Source organism: Microcaecilia unicolor, chromosome 1 (assembly GCF_901765095.1).
Source record: "Microcaecilia unicolor chromosome 1, aMicUni1.1, whole genome shotgun sequence".
Taxonomy (NCBI): Eukaryota; Metazoa; Chordata; class Amphibia; order Gymnophiona; family Siphonopidae; genus Microcaecilia; species Microcaecilia unicolor.
The window spans coordinates 464,724,947-464,744,467 of NC_044031.1; the positions used below are offsets into that span (position 1 = coordinate 464,724,947).

At 43.7% G+C, this 19,521-nt stretch overlaps 1 protein-coding gene across 2 annotated transcripts in view; it reads left to right on the plus strand.

Moving 5' to 3' along the window:
• RAB31 (RAB31, member RAS oncogene family) overlaps positions 1–19,521 on the plus strand; it is a 123,343-nt gene that overhangs the window by 48,520 nt on the left and 55,302 nt on the right. For both annotated transcript variants that reach the window (XM_030190129.1, XM_030190128.1), the window contains exons 2-3: positions 4,426–4,505; positions 6,640–6,721. In XM_030190129.1, coding sequence (XP_030045989.1) covers positions 4,426–4,505; positions 6,640–6,721 — 162 coding nt within the window. The remainder of the gene's footprint in view (positions 1–4,425; positions 4,506–6,639; positions 6,722–19,521) is intronic.

Sequence of the window (19,521 nt, forward strand, 5' to 3'; positions counted from 1 at the left end):
GTGCTCCCAGTAGCTGAAGATGGAGACAGTGAGTGAGAAAGTGAGGAGTGGAGTGGGGGGCCAGCAGAAGACAGAAGCTGTAAATAAGGCACTAACGTTTATATGGCAAATATGTGTGCAAATTTATTTATTTAGATTTTGCTCACACTTTTTCAGTAGCAGCTTAAGGTGAGCTACATTCAGGTACACTGGATATTTCTCTGTCCCAGGAGGGCTCACAATCTAAGTTTGTACCTGAGGCAATGGAGGGTTAGGTGACTTACCCAAGGTCACAAGGAGCAGCAGTGGGATTTGAACTGGCCACCTCGGGATTGCAACAGCGGTGCTTTAACCACTAGGCCACTCCTCCACTAGAATACTGGCATATACAGGCAGTGGTGTGCTGGTAAATTTTTAACAACAGGCTCTCTCCCCGGTCCACCTCAGCGCCCCCTCCCCCCCCCGTCCACCACTGCGCCCCCCCCCCGTCCATATCTGCGCCCCCCCCCTAAAATTGCAGAGCTGGCTATAGCGGGGGAGGGGGCAATGCATTACTCTCTCCAGGAAAAAAAATTAAATGATCCCAGGTTCCAATCTAATTCATGTTTAATGTGGGATAAAATGCCATAAATAAGTAAATAAATAAATATAAACTTTTAATGTTGAGCACCTGATTCTCAAAGTGAACATATTGCAAACACTATAATGAAAATAAAATGATTTTTTTTCTACCTTTGTTGTTTGGTGACTGTTTTTCTGATCATGCTGGCCCAGTATCCGATTCTGCTGCTATCTGTCCTCTTAACTCCGTTTCCAGGGCTTCCTTTCCATTTATTTCTTTCCTCCTTTCTTCATTTCTGGTCCTCAGCTTCTGCCTATTTTCTTCATCCATGTGCAGTTTTTCTCCTCTCTTCCCTTTCCCTCATCTCATCTCCTTCCTCACTCTTCTCTCCCCTCCATCCATGTCCAGCATCTCTTCTCTCTCCCCTCCTCTCCCCTGCCCTGCATGCACCCATGTCTAGCAGTGACCCTCCTCTCCCCTGCATGCACCCATGTGCAGCAGTGACCCTCCTTTCTCCTGCCCTGCATGCACCCATGTCCAGCAGTGACCCTCCTCTCCCCTGCCCTGCATGCACCCAGATGTCCAGCAGTGACCCTTCTCTCCGCTGCATGCACCCATGTCCAGCAGTGTACCCTCCTCTCCCCTGCCCTGCATGCACCCATGTCCAGCGACCCCCTCCATCCACCCATGCCCAGCAGCGACTCTCTTTTCCCCCCTGCCACCCCCTCCCGAGTTTTATGAAATTCTTCTTCTCCTCCCTCCCTCCCTCCCTCCCGATCCGGTCCCTCATGTTAATATATGGCCTAGCTTTAAGGCTACCACTGGAATATTGCTGGCCAGAGCTATGCAGCCTAAAAACAACTGAAAAAGTACTGACCAGGCCAAACAACAAGTAAATAATGTAATATTTGAAGAATCTGCAAAAAGCAGGTCTGAACAATGAGTCCTGCCACAAATTGGTACAATTTTTAATTCAAATATAGCACCTGTAATGAAAGATCAGATGAATAAAATGGAGCTTATTAGTTTTGGTATACAATGATACAGAGGTAATACAGAGTTCATGAGAAAGGTATGAAAAGTATTGCAGCCGGAAGATGTGAAACTGTTATCTCAACGCTTCCCAAAACATGTTGATAATTAGCAGTAGCTGAGAACGGAAGGAGGTGGGCACATCAGATAGCAGATCGCATGGGAAAGTATGATCTCAGGAAGTTGAGACATATTAGGAGCTAGGTATCTCACCATTCACTTCTATGGAGAAGATAGAGTATAAAAGAGGGGAGAGTTTGGCTCAGTTTGAGAGTCTCTTCTCCAAAGCTTCAGTCAGACGGCGAAGCCCTGTGCGGTTGAAACCAGAATCTGATGTCTGTATTTGTACCAATTTGAAGACTTGTCTTTGGGTAAGAAATAAAATGTACCTATCTATCTAAACCTTTCTCTGTCTCTATTTTTATAGATTCTGTCTCCTCTTTACCTAACATTTAGCCTACAAGGTAGATCACATACAAGTGACACTCAGTCTTTACAGAAACTTAGACAGATTTTTAATAAGCCTGGGATTGGGTGACAATGGAGGTTAGAGAAACTATACAGAACCTGTTATATGGAATATGTACCTTTAGTCCCCCGTGTGAAGGAGTCAGATAGAGGTCTAGAAGAGGGGAAATTAAAACACTCACCACGCACCCGCTTGTTTTTTAAATTCTTCGCTTCCAGCGCCGAGTCGCCGATTGTCCTGATTCCTCCCTTGCCGATTTGCGCTTCAAAATGGCCGCTGAGACTTCAGCCGAAGTCTCGCGAGGCCGCCTCGGGAAGTCTCGGCGGCCATTTTTAAAGCGCAAATCGGCAAGGGAGGACTCAGGACAGTCGGCGACTCGGCGCTGGAAGCGAAGAATTTAAAAAACAAGCGGGCGGTGAGGCGGATCCGGAGGGAGGGAGGAGAGCCAGAGCCGGCTCGCTATTTGCACCAACCGGCTCGCAAGCCGGAAGAAAATTTAACAACCGGCTCTTGCGAGCTGGTGCGAGCCGGCTCCAGCACACCACTGTATACAGGTGTATTTGCACACATATGCATATAAATGTTGAAAATCCACTTATGTGTTATTCTGAAAATATGTGCATTTCTTATATAGCACATAGTTTACAGGTGGGCATACACATGGGTGGAGTCTAGGCAGGACTCATACTTATGCACATAACTTATGGAATACTATAAGTTATTCATGTAGCTGCAGCATCTATGCATGAGCATTTACACCAGCTCCATGGCTGGCATAAATACTTGAGTGCTAGCATTCTATGAAGGGCATTATAGAATTGCCCTCACAATGATGGGAAAAGCTCCTGCTAGAACAAGGACTAATTGACTAGAATGACCTTGCACTATCAGTTTGTAGGCTACTTGGCAGGTAGTTGTGACTGGAGAAAACTGTGACTACTAGAGTAGCATGGAAATTCTGTTGGGACTGTTGAAGAGCAAACTGCCAGGCTAGAGGGGGCAGTGTAACATATAGTAACATAGTAGATGATGACAGAAAAAGACCTGCACGGTCCATCCAGTCTGCCCAACAAGATAAACTCATATGTGCTACTTTTTGTGTATACCTTACCTTGATTTGTATCTGTCATTTTCAGGGCACAGACTGTAGAAGTCTGCCCAGCACTATCCTTGCCTCCCAACCACCAGCCCCGCCGCCTCCCACCACCGGCTCTGCCACCTAATCTCAGCTAAGCTTCTGAGGATCCATTCCCTCGGAACAGGATTCCTTTATGTTTATCCCACGCATGTTTGAATTCCGTTACCGTTTTCCTCTCCACCACCTCCCGCGGGAGAACATTCCAAGCATCCACCACTCTCTCCGTGAAAAAATACTTTCTGACATTTTTCTTGAGTCTGCCCCCCTTCAATCTCGTATTGTATTGTAGAGGGGGCAGTGATGCTGGAAAAATTTAAAGTCTAGAAGCACAGAGTATGTAAGCTGGATGAAGCTGATGGAGAATAGATTAAGACATGAATGTAAGTCCCTCATCTTTCTACAAGTGCAACTATCAGCCCAAGAAAAATGTTTGAATATATTTTATAACAGCCTTAAAGTTCCTGGGGAAGCATTGCCCCCTTGAATAAGGTTTCCTACCTTATATATACAAAGTTTGTAGAAGGACCACTTGTAGCTTCAGATCAGCTTCAAATACTTGGTCTTGATTGGAATCCTGGAGGGGTCTGCTGAAAAAGAAGCTACCCAAATTGTCCTGAGAGACCCTCTGTTGATCAAGTTTTCAGGGTATCCATAATAAATAGGCATGAGATGTTTGTATGTAATAGAGGCAATCTGCTAAATCTCTCTGGAGTGGAGGAGTAGCCTAGTGGTTAGTGCAGTGGGAGTTGATTCTGGGGAACTGAGTTCAATTCCCACTGCAGCTCCTTGTGATTCTGGGTGAGTCATTTGGTACAAAATAAGTACCTGAATATATGTAAACCACTTTGAATGTAGTTGCAAAAACCTCCGAAAGGCAGTATATCAAGTCCCATTTCCCTTCCCTCTCATCCATTGTGAATATATTGAAAGCTTGATTGGCTGGAAGTCTTTTGGGCAGATTTTTAAACCACTGCTCTGTTTGTTTGAGCTGGGTGGAAAAAAAGAATCAACTGTCTGACTGAACATAAGTCCATCAGTCCAGGAGCAGTTGATATCTTGTAGGAGCAGTGGTGAAGCCTGATTGGTTGAACTACTCACAGTGGGGATATCACATGCTGGTCTGTTTTAAAACTTGTAACACCTTTTAAATAATATATGAATGAAATAGCCTTTAGCAGAATTTTCCAGTTCCTGTTCATATTGGTAGATATATGGTTTTCCATATTTCTCTGTTTTATTTTGCAGGATACAGGGGTTGGGAAATCAAGTATAGTTTGTCGATTTGTCCAGGACCATTTTGATCACAATATCAGCCCCACTATAGGGTAAGTACATGGCACACTGTACTAAATGAGTTTATTATCTCACCGAACAGACTTTGCTTTCTACACAGTATCATATGTCTGTGATTTGTATGGATTAAAAATATGGGATTGACTGAGACAATCCTGATTTTATCATATTGCAACCATTAACTTGCAGTCCTACTGTTCTTTTAGAGAGGTTGGAAAGCCAACAGTCACTCAGGAGTGTAAAGAATCTTCAAGAGATACTGGCAAATGTGGAAGTTAGACTATCCTGATCAAGAAGCTACCTTAGCTTCAGGAAGAGGCTAAAAACCGTTCTCTTCCCAAAGATTGCTTCACAACAGTCCATTGACTTATTTTTACCTCCTAGTATCATCCATTATCGTTTCTTATAAGATTTTGGTCTCATGCGTTACACTAGTGGTCTCTAATTGTTCTCATACCTCACCCTAACATTATCAGGTTCTGTCTCACCTAGAATGTAAACCGCACTGAACCCTAGAAAGGAGATATTAGCGGTATACAAGAATTGATTTGATTTGATGATGAAAGCTGAAGTAGCCCAATGTTATCTTAAGAATGGACAGAGATAAGTTATTCTAAATTATCCTCATAACTGCTACATAGTTTGTATATGCAAATAAAAATCACACTTTAACCCTTTCATGTGCCTTGATGCCATATGTTTTTACGTTTGGGGAGCGTGCCAGGTGCCCTTGACCTGGATTGGCCACTGTCGGTGACAGGATGCTGGGCTAGATGGACCTTTGGTCTTTCCCAGTATGGCACTACTTATGTACTTATGTACTAACTGAATTAAGTTAAGCATTTATGGGCACGAAAGGGTTAAATTGATTAATAAGATGGAATGTAAATAAGCATTTCAGAGATCTGGTAGAAGGAAGGCACCCAATAGAACACTGTCAGGCTTATTTTTGAAAGAGAAGGGCACCCATCTTTCGACACAAATCGGGAGATGGGCGTCCTTCTCTCAGGGTCGCCCAAATCGGCATAATTGAAAGCTGATTTTGGGCATCCTCAACTGCTTTCCGTCGCGGGGATGACCAAAGTTCTCAGGAGCGTGTCAGCACCGTAGTGAAGGCGGGACTGGGGTGTGCTTAAGAGATGGTTGATAATGGAAAAAAGAAGGGCGTCCCTGACGAGCACTTGGCTGACTTTACTTGGTCCATTTTTTCTTGCGACCAAGCCTCAAAAAGGTGCCCGAACTGACCAGATGACCACCGGAGGGAATCGGGGATGACCACCCCTTACTCCCCCAGTGGTCACCAACTCCCTCCCACCCTAAAAAAAAAACTTAAACATTTTTTTTGCCAGCCTCTATGCCAGCCTCAAATGTCAAACCCAGCTCCATGCAGATCCCTGGAGCAGTTTTAGTGGGTGCAGTGCACTTCAGCCAGGCGTACCCAGGCCCATCCCCCCTACCTGTTACACTTGTGGTGGTAAATGTGAGCCCTCCAAAACCCACCCAAAACCCACTGTACCCACATCTAGGTGCCCCCCTTCACTCTTTAGGGCTATGGTAGTGGTATACAGTTGTGGGGAGTGGGTTTGGGGGGGGGGGTTAGGGGGCTCAGCACCCAAGTTAAGGGAGCTATGCACCTGGGAGCAATTTGTGAAGTCCACTGCAGTGCCCCCTAGGGTGCCCGGTTGGTGTCCTGGCATGTCAGGGGGACCAGTGCACTACGAATTCTGGCTTCTCCCACAACCAAAGAGCTTGCATTTGGTCATTTTTGAGATGGGTGTCCTCGGTTTCCATTATGGCCGAAAACCGGGGACGACCATCTCTAAGGTCGACCATCTCAACATTTAGGTCAACCATCTCTAAGGTCCACCTAAATGTTGAGATTTGGGCGTCCCCGATCGTATTATCAAAACAAAAGATGGACGCCCATCTTGTTTCGATAATACGGGTTTCCCCGTCCCTTCGCGGGGCCATCCTGCAAGGACGCCCTCATGAAAACTTGGGCTCCCTGTTCGATTATGCCCCTCTGTGACACCATGGTACAATTTATATCAAAAGGACAAGGTGGATTAAATTGGAACGCTCCTTTTCCAGCAGAACAACCTTTAAAAAACAAAGAATTTGTTTCTTACTAGTTTTTAATGTATTGATATTGTATTTTTATTTCAGTGCATCCTTCATGACTAAAACTGTGCCATGTGGAAATGAACTTCATAAGTTTCTGATCTGGGACACTGCTGGGCAAGAGCGTGTAAGTCTAAAAAACTTCTATTCATTTTCCCAGTTTATAAAAGCAGAATTTCATAAGATTAATTTTATTTTACTCAAAACACTCTTGAAATCTATGAAGGTCTTTTTTTTATTTGTTGCTTCACTCTGCTTTTGTTGCTCTTGTTGTAAGAGACTTCAAGCCACAGTGTCTTAAGTTAGGCACCTTCAGTGTATTATACTCTAGACAACACCTTCAAATCCTCTGTTACATAGGGATATATCTCATAGAGGGAGAGCTGAAGAATGGGGTATATTTGCTTTCCTTCCTTGCTTTAAGAGGGTAACTATTAAAATAGTTGAGAAAAAATATTCAGCCTGTGAATTGGAGGTGAGGAATGCACTGGGAAATAGCTTGATTATGCTGTTTGATTTTACAAGAATCTAGTATAATACCCCTAGTGATACTGTACCCTTGTTGAGGTGGCTGCCATGGTCCCTACTGTTTCAGTTCTAGGTTCTCTCAGGTGCACATACTTAAGAACATAAGAGTAGCCATACTGGGTCAGACCAATGGTCCATCTAGCCCAGTATCCTGTTTTCCAAACAGTGGCAAATTGAGGTCACAAGTACCTGACAGAAACCTAAATCGTGCAACACTCCATACTACAAATTTCAGGGCAAGCAGTTGCTTCCCATGTTTGTCTCAATAGCAGACTATGGACTTTTCCTCCAGGAAATGTTCCTGGGGTAGGAAAGAGGAAGGGAATTTGGATATAGCTCATACCTTTATCAGTTGTAGCCAGTGATGTGCTGGTAAATGTTTAACAACAGGTTCTCTCCCCGGTCCAACTCTGCGCCCCCCCCAAATTGCAGAGCTGGCTATAGCCGGGGACAGAGCATGGGGGGGGGGGCAATGCATTACTCCAGGAAAAAAAATTAAATGATCCCAGGTTCCAATCTAATTCATGTTTAATGTGGGATAAAATACCATAAATAAGTAAATAAACATAAACTTTTAATGTTGAGCACCTGATTCTCAAAGTGGACATATATCAAACACTATATTGAAAATAAAATGATTTTTTTCTACCTTTGTTGTCTGGTGACTTTGTTTTTCTGATCATGCTGGGCCAGTATCCGATTCTGCTACTATCTGTCCTCTTAACTCCATTTCCAGGGTTTCCTTTCCATTTATTTCTTTACTTTCCGCATTTCTTCTTCATTTCTTGCCCTACATCCGTAAGTAAAAGCTGGGTCCTCTGCAGACTTGACTGTCCAGTGGATCCAGCTTCTGCCTATTTTCTTCATCTATGTGCAGTTTTTCTCCTCTCTTCCTTTCCCTCATCTCATCTCCTTCCTCACTCTTCCCTCCCCTCCATCCATGCCCAGCATTTCTTCTCTCTCCCTTCCCTCTCCTCCATCCATGTCCAGCAACCCTCCTCTCCCCCTGCCCTCCATCCATTCATACCCAGCGATTCTCTTCTCCCCTGCCCCCTCCATCCATCCATACCCAGCGATTCTCCTCTCCCCTGCCCCCTCCATCCATCCATACCCAGCAATTCTCCTCTCTCCCCTGATTACCTCCGTTGAAGCGGCCACATCATTGAAAGCCCTGCCCGTCGTCTCTAGCCTTCCCTTCATGAGTTTGTTCCCTCAGAGTCCCGCCTTCTGACGCCATTTCCTCTTTCTGCAAGGGTGGGACTCTGAGGGAATGAACTTGAAGGGAAGGCTAGAGACGGGCAGAGCTTTCAATGACGTGGCCGCTTCGACGGAGGCAATCAGGGGAGAGAGGAGAATCGCTGGGTGGTGCAGGCAAACGAGGGCAGGCAAATGAGGGCGACGCAGGCAAATGAAGGCAGTGGTGGGAGGTGAGGTAAACGAGGTAAGCATAGCTTGTGGCGCCCTCCTGCCATGCTTACCTCGTTTAACGGAGCCGGCTCGCTGTGCTGAACAACCGGCTCGCAAGATCTTTAAAAAATTAACAACCGGCTCTTACGAGCCAGCTCCAGCACACCACTGGTTGTTGCTCAAGGTGTAAATTACATTTAGATACTGTAGGTATTTTTCTGTTTCCTGAGGGCTTAGAATCTACCTGAGCAAGCCACTGTTAAAGGCTTGACACTCTAGCTACTTTGGACTATAAGGAGTAAAGAACTGACACCACGACTACTTAGGATGATCAATGCATCTTTGAAACAAGGATCCTTTCCTCTTAATTTATGAAAAATGAGGTCCTGTTTACTAAGATGCACTTGCGTTTTTAGGACGTGCTAAAAATTAGCGCGCACTAACTGTGTAGATGCCCATAGGAATGTTATGGCCATCTACACGGTTAGTATGCGCTAATACTAAGTGTGCGCTAAAAACATTAGCATGCCTCTAGCGCAGCTTAGTAAACAGGGCCCTTAATAAAGATGGGTTTGGATACCAATATAGTTGTGCATTATCGAAATTTGTCAACCCTCCAAAAGAGAATTTGTAGAGGACGTCCAGGGGTTCCACCTCTGCAAATCTGGATTTAGGTAGGATGCAGAATAGAGGGGCTGATGCAGAAAGCATTACCACAGGTTTTACTGGCCAAGCAGTGCAGGAAGACTACCTCAGGATGCAGTTGAAAGCTTGACTCCTCAACCAGGCCTTTTTATGGAAGAAGTAAATGACTGTGAAAAAAACAGTATGGGCTGTTCCCCCTAATTCCGTAATCTAATACAAATAAAAACTAGTGAACAGCCAAAAAAAACCCCCAAAGAGTAAAGTAGATTAAAGTTTTCAATTAATGGGTATAGCCCTCAGAGACCAAGGATAAACTGAGGCCTGACCTGCCAGACTCCAATATCTACATAAGATGGTGGTGTCTGCGGTCCTATCTCATTCATGGGGCTGTTATATACCCATAATACTTTGCTTATGACACCAGCTACACATATTATAGCAGGACAGATTTATCCACTACTACTACTACTAATTTATATAGAGCTACTAGACATACGCAGCGCTGTGCACATTATATGCAGGTACTTTCTCTGTCTGTAGAGGGCTCACAATCTAAGTTTTTGTACCTGGGGCAATGAAGGGTTAAGTGACTTGCCCAAGGTCACAAGGAGCTGCAGTGGGAATTGAACCCAGGTTATCAGGATCAAAGCTGCTGCACTAACCATTGGGCCACTCCTCCACTCCTACTCTAACCAAGATAATGTTCAAGCAACTCTCTTTAACTAGTCCCTTATTTTCTTACTCCCGGTACTCTATCTTATCTATCTATGGGCTTCTTTTACAAAGCTGTGCTACTGATTCTTGGTTCTGCAAATGAGAGAAAACCCATTCAGTTCCTATGGGCTTCTTCTCATTTGCCATGTGGGAATTGCTTACACCCTATACTGTCTACTAAAATGTTTTATTGTGTATTGTGCTGGCATTATAATGTAGTATACTATGCCATACCTTCTGCTGTTGTTTGAATATTTTTACTGCTGTAATTGTCTAGTGCTTATGTTTGACTTATTGTTGCTGTACACTGCCTTGAGTGAATTCCTTCAAAAAGGCGGTAAATAATCCTAATAAATAATGTATAGGACTTCTAAAATAACCACCTTGGGCTAGTAACTCCTAGCTACGTCATGCAAGGTTCCACGTTAGGAGTTACGGACCAAGAAAGGGATCTGGGTGTCGTCGTCGATAATACGCTGAAACCTTCTGCTCAGTGTGCTGCTGCAGCTAAGAAAGCGAATAGAATGTTGGGTATTATTAGGAAAGGTATGGAAAACAGGTGTGAGGATGTTATAATGCCGTTGTATCGCTCCATGGTGCGACCGCACCTTGAGTATTGTGTTCAATTCTGGTCGCCGCATCTCAAGAAAGATATAGTAGAACTGGAAAAGGTGCAGCGAAGGGCGACTAAAATGATAGCGGGGATGGGACGACTTCCCTATGAAGAAAGACTAAGGAGGCTAGGGCTATACAGCTTGGAGAAGAGACGGCTGAGAGGAGACATGATAGAGGTATATAAAATAATGAGTGGAGTGGAACAGGTGGATGTGAAGCGTCTGTTCACGCTTTCCAAAAATACTAGGACTAGGGGGCATGCGATGAAACTACAGTGTAGTAAATTTAAAACAAATCGGAGAAAATGTTTCTTCACCCAACGTGTAATTAAACTCTGGAATTCGTTGCCGGAGAAAGTGGTGAAGGCGGTTAGCTTAGCAGAGTTTAAAAAGGGGTTGGACGGATTCCTAAAGGACAAGTCCATAAACCGCTACTAAACGGACTTGGAAAAATCCAAATTTCCAGGAATAACATGTATAGAATGTTTGTACATTTGGGAAGCTTGCCAGGTGCCCTTGGCCTGGATTGGCCGCTGTCGTGGACAGGATGCTGGGCTCGATGGACCCTTGGTCTTTTCCCAGTATGGCATTACTTATGTACTTATGTAGTAGCCCACTTAATTTGCCCGGTTTGTTAACAGTGAAACACAGAACTGTCCAGAGGTCTAAAGGATGAGATATGAGAGATGCTACTTCCTTATCCTTCTGTCATTTTCAAGTGCATGCACAGATTTCCAGGCTTTGAGAATTGCTCCATTACTTTCATTCACTTGTTTGTGCTGGGGAGGTAGAATGATACGCCTCCCTTTAATTTGTCATTCTTCCTGCCCTAATCAGTTAAACTCTTCCATCAATTCTCAAATCTATCCTCACGAACAGCCAATTAGTCAGTTTTTAGAATAGCCCTAATGAGCATGATTGAGGTATGCTTGCATGTATTGCTTCCAGTGTATGCATATTTATTTATTATACTTGATACACTGCCAAATATAACCTTCAAACTGTAACAGCTTTCATCCTCTCCGTTTGAAGGAAAGTTTGCCCTATTCACAAATGTTAAGATATTGACAGATCTGCACAAAAGTTATAGATTTCAAACATCAATCAAAGGTTCTGGCCTTGAAATTGACAACCTGGGAATATCCTGATAAAGTATTAAGAAGGGCTTATAAGAGGGCCAGATATAATAATTGTGATTTATTTTTGCAAAACAGAATGGGGACTGCAGAGAAGGATAGGTCACAAACTTGTGTTTTGAAATTCACTTCTGGAAGTACAGCAGTTGCTTGAATCGTTAGGAACTACTAGAAGATTATACAGGTCCACCCCCTTTTTAAGAGGGTAAATCTATAAATGACTTCACTCAAGTTTGAATCAAAAAAAGTTGGAAGCACCGATAGTTCCACATTGCTTGGAGAAGGGGAATACATTTTGTTATTGACTGAGTACTATAGAGTACAAGAGGTGGCAATCGATCGAGCAGGTTGCTACAACAGGGAAAACGCTGGTTGAATACTTTGGAGCCCTTGGGGTTGAATGTTTATATAAATTGGAAAGTGTTTTTCTGACTGATGGACCTTTAAAAGATCAACTGACTAGTCTCTAGTTGATGACTGGCTAGCTTGCTGTTGGCATCTCAGTCAAATCTGGGTGCCATTTTGAAGGCTTTGGCAGCATAGCAAGTCTAAGGCATACTGTTGTGAAGTAAGTTTTTATTAAAAATCTTTTTTTGGTAATGAAATTGAACAAGGTATTTGAATGCATTCTTCACTAATCTCATTATTTTTTCAGGGAGTGCATTCTAGAATGTGGGGGCTACTCCGGAGAAAGCTCACTTGCGGGTATCACATCGTGTGATGTCCTTTGGAGAGGGTGTGGTTAGGAATGTGACTTGGGCAGAACCAAAATCTACATGTATAGTCCCCATTTCAGAAGAGAGCATACACTTAAGTGCATTCACTCTGCAGCTCCTCAGTACCTCTCCACTCTCATCTCTCCCTACATTCCTCCCCGGGAACTCTGTTCACTGGGTAAATCTCTCTTATCTGCACCCTTCTCCTCCACTGCTAACTCCAGACTCCGTTCCTTTTATCTTGCTGCACCATATGCCTGGAATAGACTTCCTGAGCCGGTACGTCAAGCTCCATCTCTGGCCGTCTTCAAATCTAAGCTAAAAGCCCACCTTTTTGATGCTGCTTTTAACTCCTAACCAGGGGTGTGCTGGTAAATTTTTAACAACAGGCTCTTTCTTCAGACGTAGCCAGCTCTGCAGTTGGAAGGACCAGGGGTGGTGGTGGGGGGGGGGGGGGGGGAGCAACACTTGCCTCTCTCTCCTCCCTCTCTTTGTGCGGGCATGCTAGGCATACCTTTGCTGGCAGCCAATAAATGGACTGCCACCATGCCCAATGTCTTGCTCTGAGCAGCATGCTGGAACTTCTCTCACATGCTCGAGAAGTCCCAGCCTGCTGCTCAGAGCTGGAAACAAGGAGCGGGGAGCAGCAGTAGTCTATTTACTTGGCTGGCAGGTCTCAGCATCCCCACCAGCAAAGTAAAAGATAATTCAGCAGGGGGCCCAAGCCCACATTTTGGGAGCCAGTTGTTAAAGTAGCCATGGAGGGCCCTATTTTAACAACTGGCTCCCAAAATTCTTAAAAACTTAACAACCGGCTCTTGTGAGCCTGTGAGAGCCTGCTCCAGCACACCACTGCTCCTAACCCTTATTCACTTGTTCAGAACCTTTATTTTATCATCCTCACTTTAATATTCCCATATCTCTTGTTTGTCCTGTTTGTCTGTCCTAATTAGATTGTAAGCTCTGTAAAAAACAAGCCCAAAACAAGCAATATCAGTTCAAAAACAAACCCAAAAATAAGCCCAATTTTGTTACATGTTATGAAGTTTAATCATACACTAAAACACTCATTTCAACAAAACAAAACCATAGAGAACTTCAGCTATAAAATGGCTTTTTATGCTTCTAAGAAATTATGAGGAAGTAACCTGTACCCCGCAGCAGGTAGAACCCCAACAACACAAGCCTTGAATCGTATATTTGAGATTTCATAAATATGCACACAGAAAGGAAAGACTCTAAGGAAAGGATCAGAAATCTGAAAGTTTATGTAGATAGTTAAATTCCAGACCTGGTAGCCCTAATTGTAGAGTCTGGTCTAGATATAATCACTGTCAGAAAGAAATGTTTAGGGCTTCCAATTCTAGGGTTTATAAATTAAAAAATTAAGTGTTTAGGAATTTTGTGAGGTTGCTTAAATTCTACATATATGGGTATTTGTGCATTGCACAATTAAATTTTGGGAACATTTTTAGGGGCATTCCATTTTTTAATGGCTTAATTAAAAATAACTTAAAAAGTGTTCCATGTGGTCTGTGGTTGTGAGAGCTACAGATTTTCTAGATGTCAAAGTAGTTTACACATTCCGCTGGGGACCAGGCTTGTTAGGAGTAATAGCTGCAGTACTTACAGTTTTCCTGGTCAAGCAAGCAGTGCAGTTATTAGTTGCTGAAAAAAAACCCAGCAGCAACTTAGCAAAATAAGGGGAGGGGATGGGCTTAAGGCTTTCAAGTGCTAGCTCCAGCTGCTCTGGATTGCTAGACTGCTCTGACCCAGAGGCGTAGCCAGACTCAGTATTTTGGATGGGCCCAGAAGTAAATTGGGCCCTTCTATGCACACTTTCCACCACACCACACCACACCACACCTCACCACACCACACCACACCACTAATATCTTCCCAGAGATATTTTTTAAGAACACAGACTTTTTTTCACCTAGCCCACATCTTCTCCCTCTCCTCCACAGCATCCCAGCATCTGCTCTCCTATCTTTGAACCCCTTCCCTCCCTGTTGTCGTTACAGGCATCCTCAGTGCCTGCAGCAATTCATTCTCGCTGCTTGCACCTGCCCCGCAGGCTTCCATCTGCCATGTCCCACCTTCACTGACGTCACTGCCTGTTTCCTGTCTGGCAGAATGTGGCAGATGGAAGCCTGCGGGGCTGGCGTAAGCAGCGAGAATGAATTGCTGCAGGCTCCAAGGACGCCTGTACCAATACCGGGAAGAAAGGGGTTCAGAAATAGGAGTTCAGATGCCGGGATGCTGCGGAAGAGAGGGGGGAAAAGAGCAGTGTGGTGCTGCAGCTGAGTGAGCCTGAGCCAAGAATGGGTGGGCCTGTGCAGTGTGTCTTTTCTTTGTTCAGTTTGAGTTTGAACGTTGCTGCCCATGATTCCATTATGTTTATGCCATCTGTTATTCTGGTCGTGATTTTGTGCAGATTTTTTTTTAAAGGGATGTAGATTGATACATCATCAGCATACATGAGAGGGTTGAATCCTTGAGAGGAATTTGTCTTCACTTGATAGGACCTGGTGGTCAGGAAGCCTAGGAACCAGTCAAGGACTTTCCCACCGATGCCAATTTTATTGAGTACTCTTGAAGCAGAAGAATATTTTTTCCATTTGTAATTTCCTTTTTGATGTTTTCCAAAAGTGTGATTAGTACTGTTTCAGTGCTATGTTGTGATCTGAAGCCTGACTGTGATTCATGTAGCATGGAGAATTTGTCAATGTAATCAGTTAGTTGGTTGGCCACTATACCTTCCATTATTTTTATCGTTAAAGAAGTGGATGCCACTGGTCTGTAGTTCGAGGTATCCTTGATGTTTTTTTGGTGTGCTTCAGGATAGGTGTGAGCAGTATGTTGCCTTTCTCCCATGGGAAACGGCCTTCCTGAAACATGTGTTTTAATTTAATTTTAATTCAGATGGGAGGTGAGTTGGTCTATGAATTGGTCTGCTGCTGCTTTTAGTAGGTGATTGGGACAGGTGTCTAGCATGCAATGGGCGGAAGAGAAATTTCTTTACGTGGGTTGTGTGAAGGCGGTCCATGTCCTATCCGCTTGTGCTTTTTCTTGGGGGTGATCAAGTTCATCTATGTGGGCTTCGAGACTTGTGGCATCATGTGTTAAGTTCTTCCTGAGGTTAAGGATCTTCAAAGAATCTGGCAAGTTCATTTGCTGACTGGGGCTCTTCATTTGTTGATGTCACTGGTTTGGTGTTTATTAAGTTATTTATAAGTTTATATAGTTTCTTTGTGTCTTTGTAATCTGAGCCTACGTGTTCTTGGAAGTATTTTATTTTAGCCTGTCTAATTTTGGTTTTGTACCCTCTGTGTTCTCCCCTCCATGCATTTTTGTTTGTATCATTTTTATTTTTCGTCCATGCTCTTTCTAGTCTTCTGCTGTGGGTTTTAGCTGTTTTTAATTCTCCATCATACCATGGTACTGCTTTGTGCTTCTGTCCTGTTTTTGTTTTCAAAGGGGCTGTTGTGTCCAGTATGTGAGTACTTCTTTTGTTCCATTCTAACAGGAATCGTTCTGTGTTGGTCGGTGGCGACCATTGATCTTCGTATATTGCTGTCCAGAATTTGGTTGCATCAATCTTTCCACATGATTTGTATGGTATTCGTGAATGTGTTGGATGGGTTTTGTTTTCTTTCCAGTAGAGGGTCATATCTGGTTTGAAGTGATCAGAACAAGGAACATCTGTCCATCCCGGGTTCTGTATTCTAAAGCCATTGTCCTGTGAGAATTTGTAGGCTAGTAGATCTATGGTGTGTCCTTTGATGTAGGTTGACTTCATTGGTGGTCGTTGGAAGTCTCATAGTTGAAAGAATTTATCACATTCTTTGGAACGTTTTGTTCCCTGGTCTTCTAGATGTAGGTTAATATCTCCTATTAGCAGGGTATTGGGGTTAACTACGCATGAGATGAAGTTCATGAAGTTTGTTTGATTTGTTTCCCTATTTCCTGGGGGTCTGTAGAATAGGTTGCAGCACAGTTGGTTGTGTAGGGTTTGGCCCTTGATTTTGAATGAGGCAATTTCCAGATGTGACGTTATAGATTCCTCAGAAGCTTTGGCCGTGAAGAAGGATCTGTAGATTAGTGAAATTTCCCTGCCTCTTTTCCCATTTTTGGTCCAATGTAGGATTTTATATCCTAGTGGGCATAGGTACAGGACGATAGGGTCTTCTTTGTCATGGATCCATGTTTTGTTGGTGCTTAAATTATAATAAAGGCTGGCTTTACAGGCATCCTTGGTTGGCCATCCTCTCTGGATGTGTTGCTTGATTCCTCTGTGTGAGAAATTCCTTGCTTTATCTTCTGGCTTTTTTTTCTTTTTTTTAGCAGTGGGGGGAAACAGACAGCTGCTGCTGACATTATCTGGTTGCCAGATGATATCATTGGAGCATTGATGCACAGGCGATTTTCAAGGTTTTTTGGCTTGAACAGCAACATTCCACATGCGGATGGCATAGCTGCATGTGGAAGACTCCTAAAAAAATCCACACTGGACCATCAATACTCACCAGAAACTATTACAAAATTAATCAAATTCATTTTAACTCACAACTACTTCCACTTTAACAATGATATCTATCTGCAAATAATGGGCACTGCGATGGGCACCAGGACAGCACCCCAATATGCCAACCTTTTTATGGCTGAGCTGGAAGAGACATTTCTGAATACACACCAGACCAAACCTCTAAAATACTACCGGTACATTGATGACATTTTTATGATTTGGACGGAGGGTGAAGAAACTCTGAAACAATTTTATTCTGCATTCAATACATACCATCCTACAATCAGATTCAAAATTGACTACTCCCCAGAAAAAGTCAATTTTTTGGACACCACGGTCTCAATCAGTGATGGCTGTATACAAACATCTATATACAAGAAACCCACAGACAGATGCAGCTACCTCCACAACTCCAGCTTCCATCCTTCACATACAAAAAGATCCATCATTTACAGCCAAGCCACAAGATACCACCGTATCTGCTCTGACCCAGGGGACAGAGACAGACACCTTAAAAGCCTGACTGCATCCTTCAAACAGAAAGGCTACAACCCCAAAATAATCTCCAAGAATATTGCCTCCTCCCTCAAAACACCCAGGGAGAATCTACTACAGTACAAGGAGAAAAAAAGCCACAGACAGAATCCCCCTTGTAGTGACATACAATCCAGAGCTGGAAAAACTGAGGAAAATCATAAGAGATCTACAACCTCTACTCCAGGAGGATGAATTACTGAAAGAGATATTCCCATCCCCACCAGTACTGGCCTTCCGACAGCCACCCAATTTAAAACACAAGCTAATCAGAAGTAAACTTCCTTCACAGACTGAAAAGGAACAGAAGGGCACACTTCCCTGTAATTTATCCAGTTGCAAACTATGCCAAAATATTTCACAGGACCCCAAAGTCATCCACAAAGGAAAGATATTCAACATAAAGGGATCTTTCACTTGCTCATCTTCCAATGTGGTATATATCATTCAGTGTAAAAAATGTAACGAAGGATGCTATATTGGAGAAACAGGCCAGATGCTTAAGACAAGATTCAATTTACATAGACATCATATGAACAATACTGGTGCCAGCAGGGTTCCCACACTTGTTGGTCAACATTTTACAGGACCAGGACACTGTACAGTGATTTCACAGTGAGAATCCTCAAAGCTAACTTTAAAACCATACAAGAACGTAAGACCTTTGAAGTCAGAATGATTGAATATTTTAACACCCAACAGAAAGGACTTAACAAGGATCTGGGGTTCCTAGCCCATTATAAACCATAAAGCTGTATGTCTCTGTTGATCACCCTCCCCTCACCTATCCACACCCACCCTGTTAGAATATCAATGATATGCTTTGATGTCCCCATGCATACTTCCTACCCACCCCCCTCCTCCCACCCTGTCAGATTGTCATAGTAATGCTTGAATGTTTTCACTTATATACACTGTCAGCTAGCACATTTGCTTATTTCCGATCTGAGGAAGAAGGGCAACCTTCGAAAGCTAATCAAGAAATGTATTAAGTTATGTCCAATAAAAAAGGTATCATCTTATTTTCTTTTCCATGTTTTATTTTGTTTGATTTCTATTGATTGGCTTGAACTGAAAGCTCCAAATTCCTATCGTGTGTGTACTTTTTATATCAGGGTTTTCTGATACAGTTAGAACCTTGACCAAGTTGGCTATATCTGTTCAGAAATAATTCAGTACATAGGTACCTGGCATAAGAGGCTTGGGGAGACTAAGACTCCCCAGCCCAAACTGTGATTTCCTCCCCTGTTGCCTTGCCGGTATTGCGGGCCCCCCCCCCCAAGCTGCCTGCCGAAATTCAGAAGTTTTTGTTCTCTCCCTCACGTTACCATCTCTGCCGGGCCCGCGGTATTAATTATACAGCAAAGATGTGCGGGACCGCGGCTCTGTGGCTTCTTCTTTTGAACTAGTCCCGCCTCCTTCAAAAGAGGAAGTTATAACAGGAGGCAAGTTCTGCCCAGAATAAGCAACCAGAGTGTACATAGAGCTATGGTCACACATAGCTTTGCTGTGTAATACCACAGGCCCCTGGAATTCTTCGCCAGTTAGCTTACCGGGGTTTAAAAAGGGTTTGGATAGCTTCCTAAAAGAAAAGTCCATAAGCCATTATTTAGATTGACTTGGTAAAATCCACTGCTTATTTCTAGGCTAAGAAGCATAAAATGTATTGTACTGTGTTGGGATTTGCCAGGTACTTGTGACCTGGATTGGCCACTGTTGGAAACAGGATACTGGGCTTGATAGACCTTTGATTTGTCCCAGTATGGCAATACTTATGTTCTTATGAGATGGTAACAGGAGGGAAGGAACAAAAACTGCTGACTGCAGGTGGGTGGCTCAGGAGAGAGAGAGAGAGAGGGAGGAACAGTGTGGGGGGTGGGGGGGGCAGGGAAAAAGACAGGAGCAGTGGGGGCAGGGAGAGAGACAATGCTGTATTGTGAGGGGGAGAGAGATAGACAAGCTGGGTAACTCTGGATTGGGGGGGGGGAGTGGAAAGACATGCTGGATGGCATGGGGAGAAAGAAAAAGACACACAAGCAAGGCTGTGTGGTGGGGAGTAGAGAGAAAAAGACAGAGGCAATACTACATGGGGGAGAGAGAAAGAT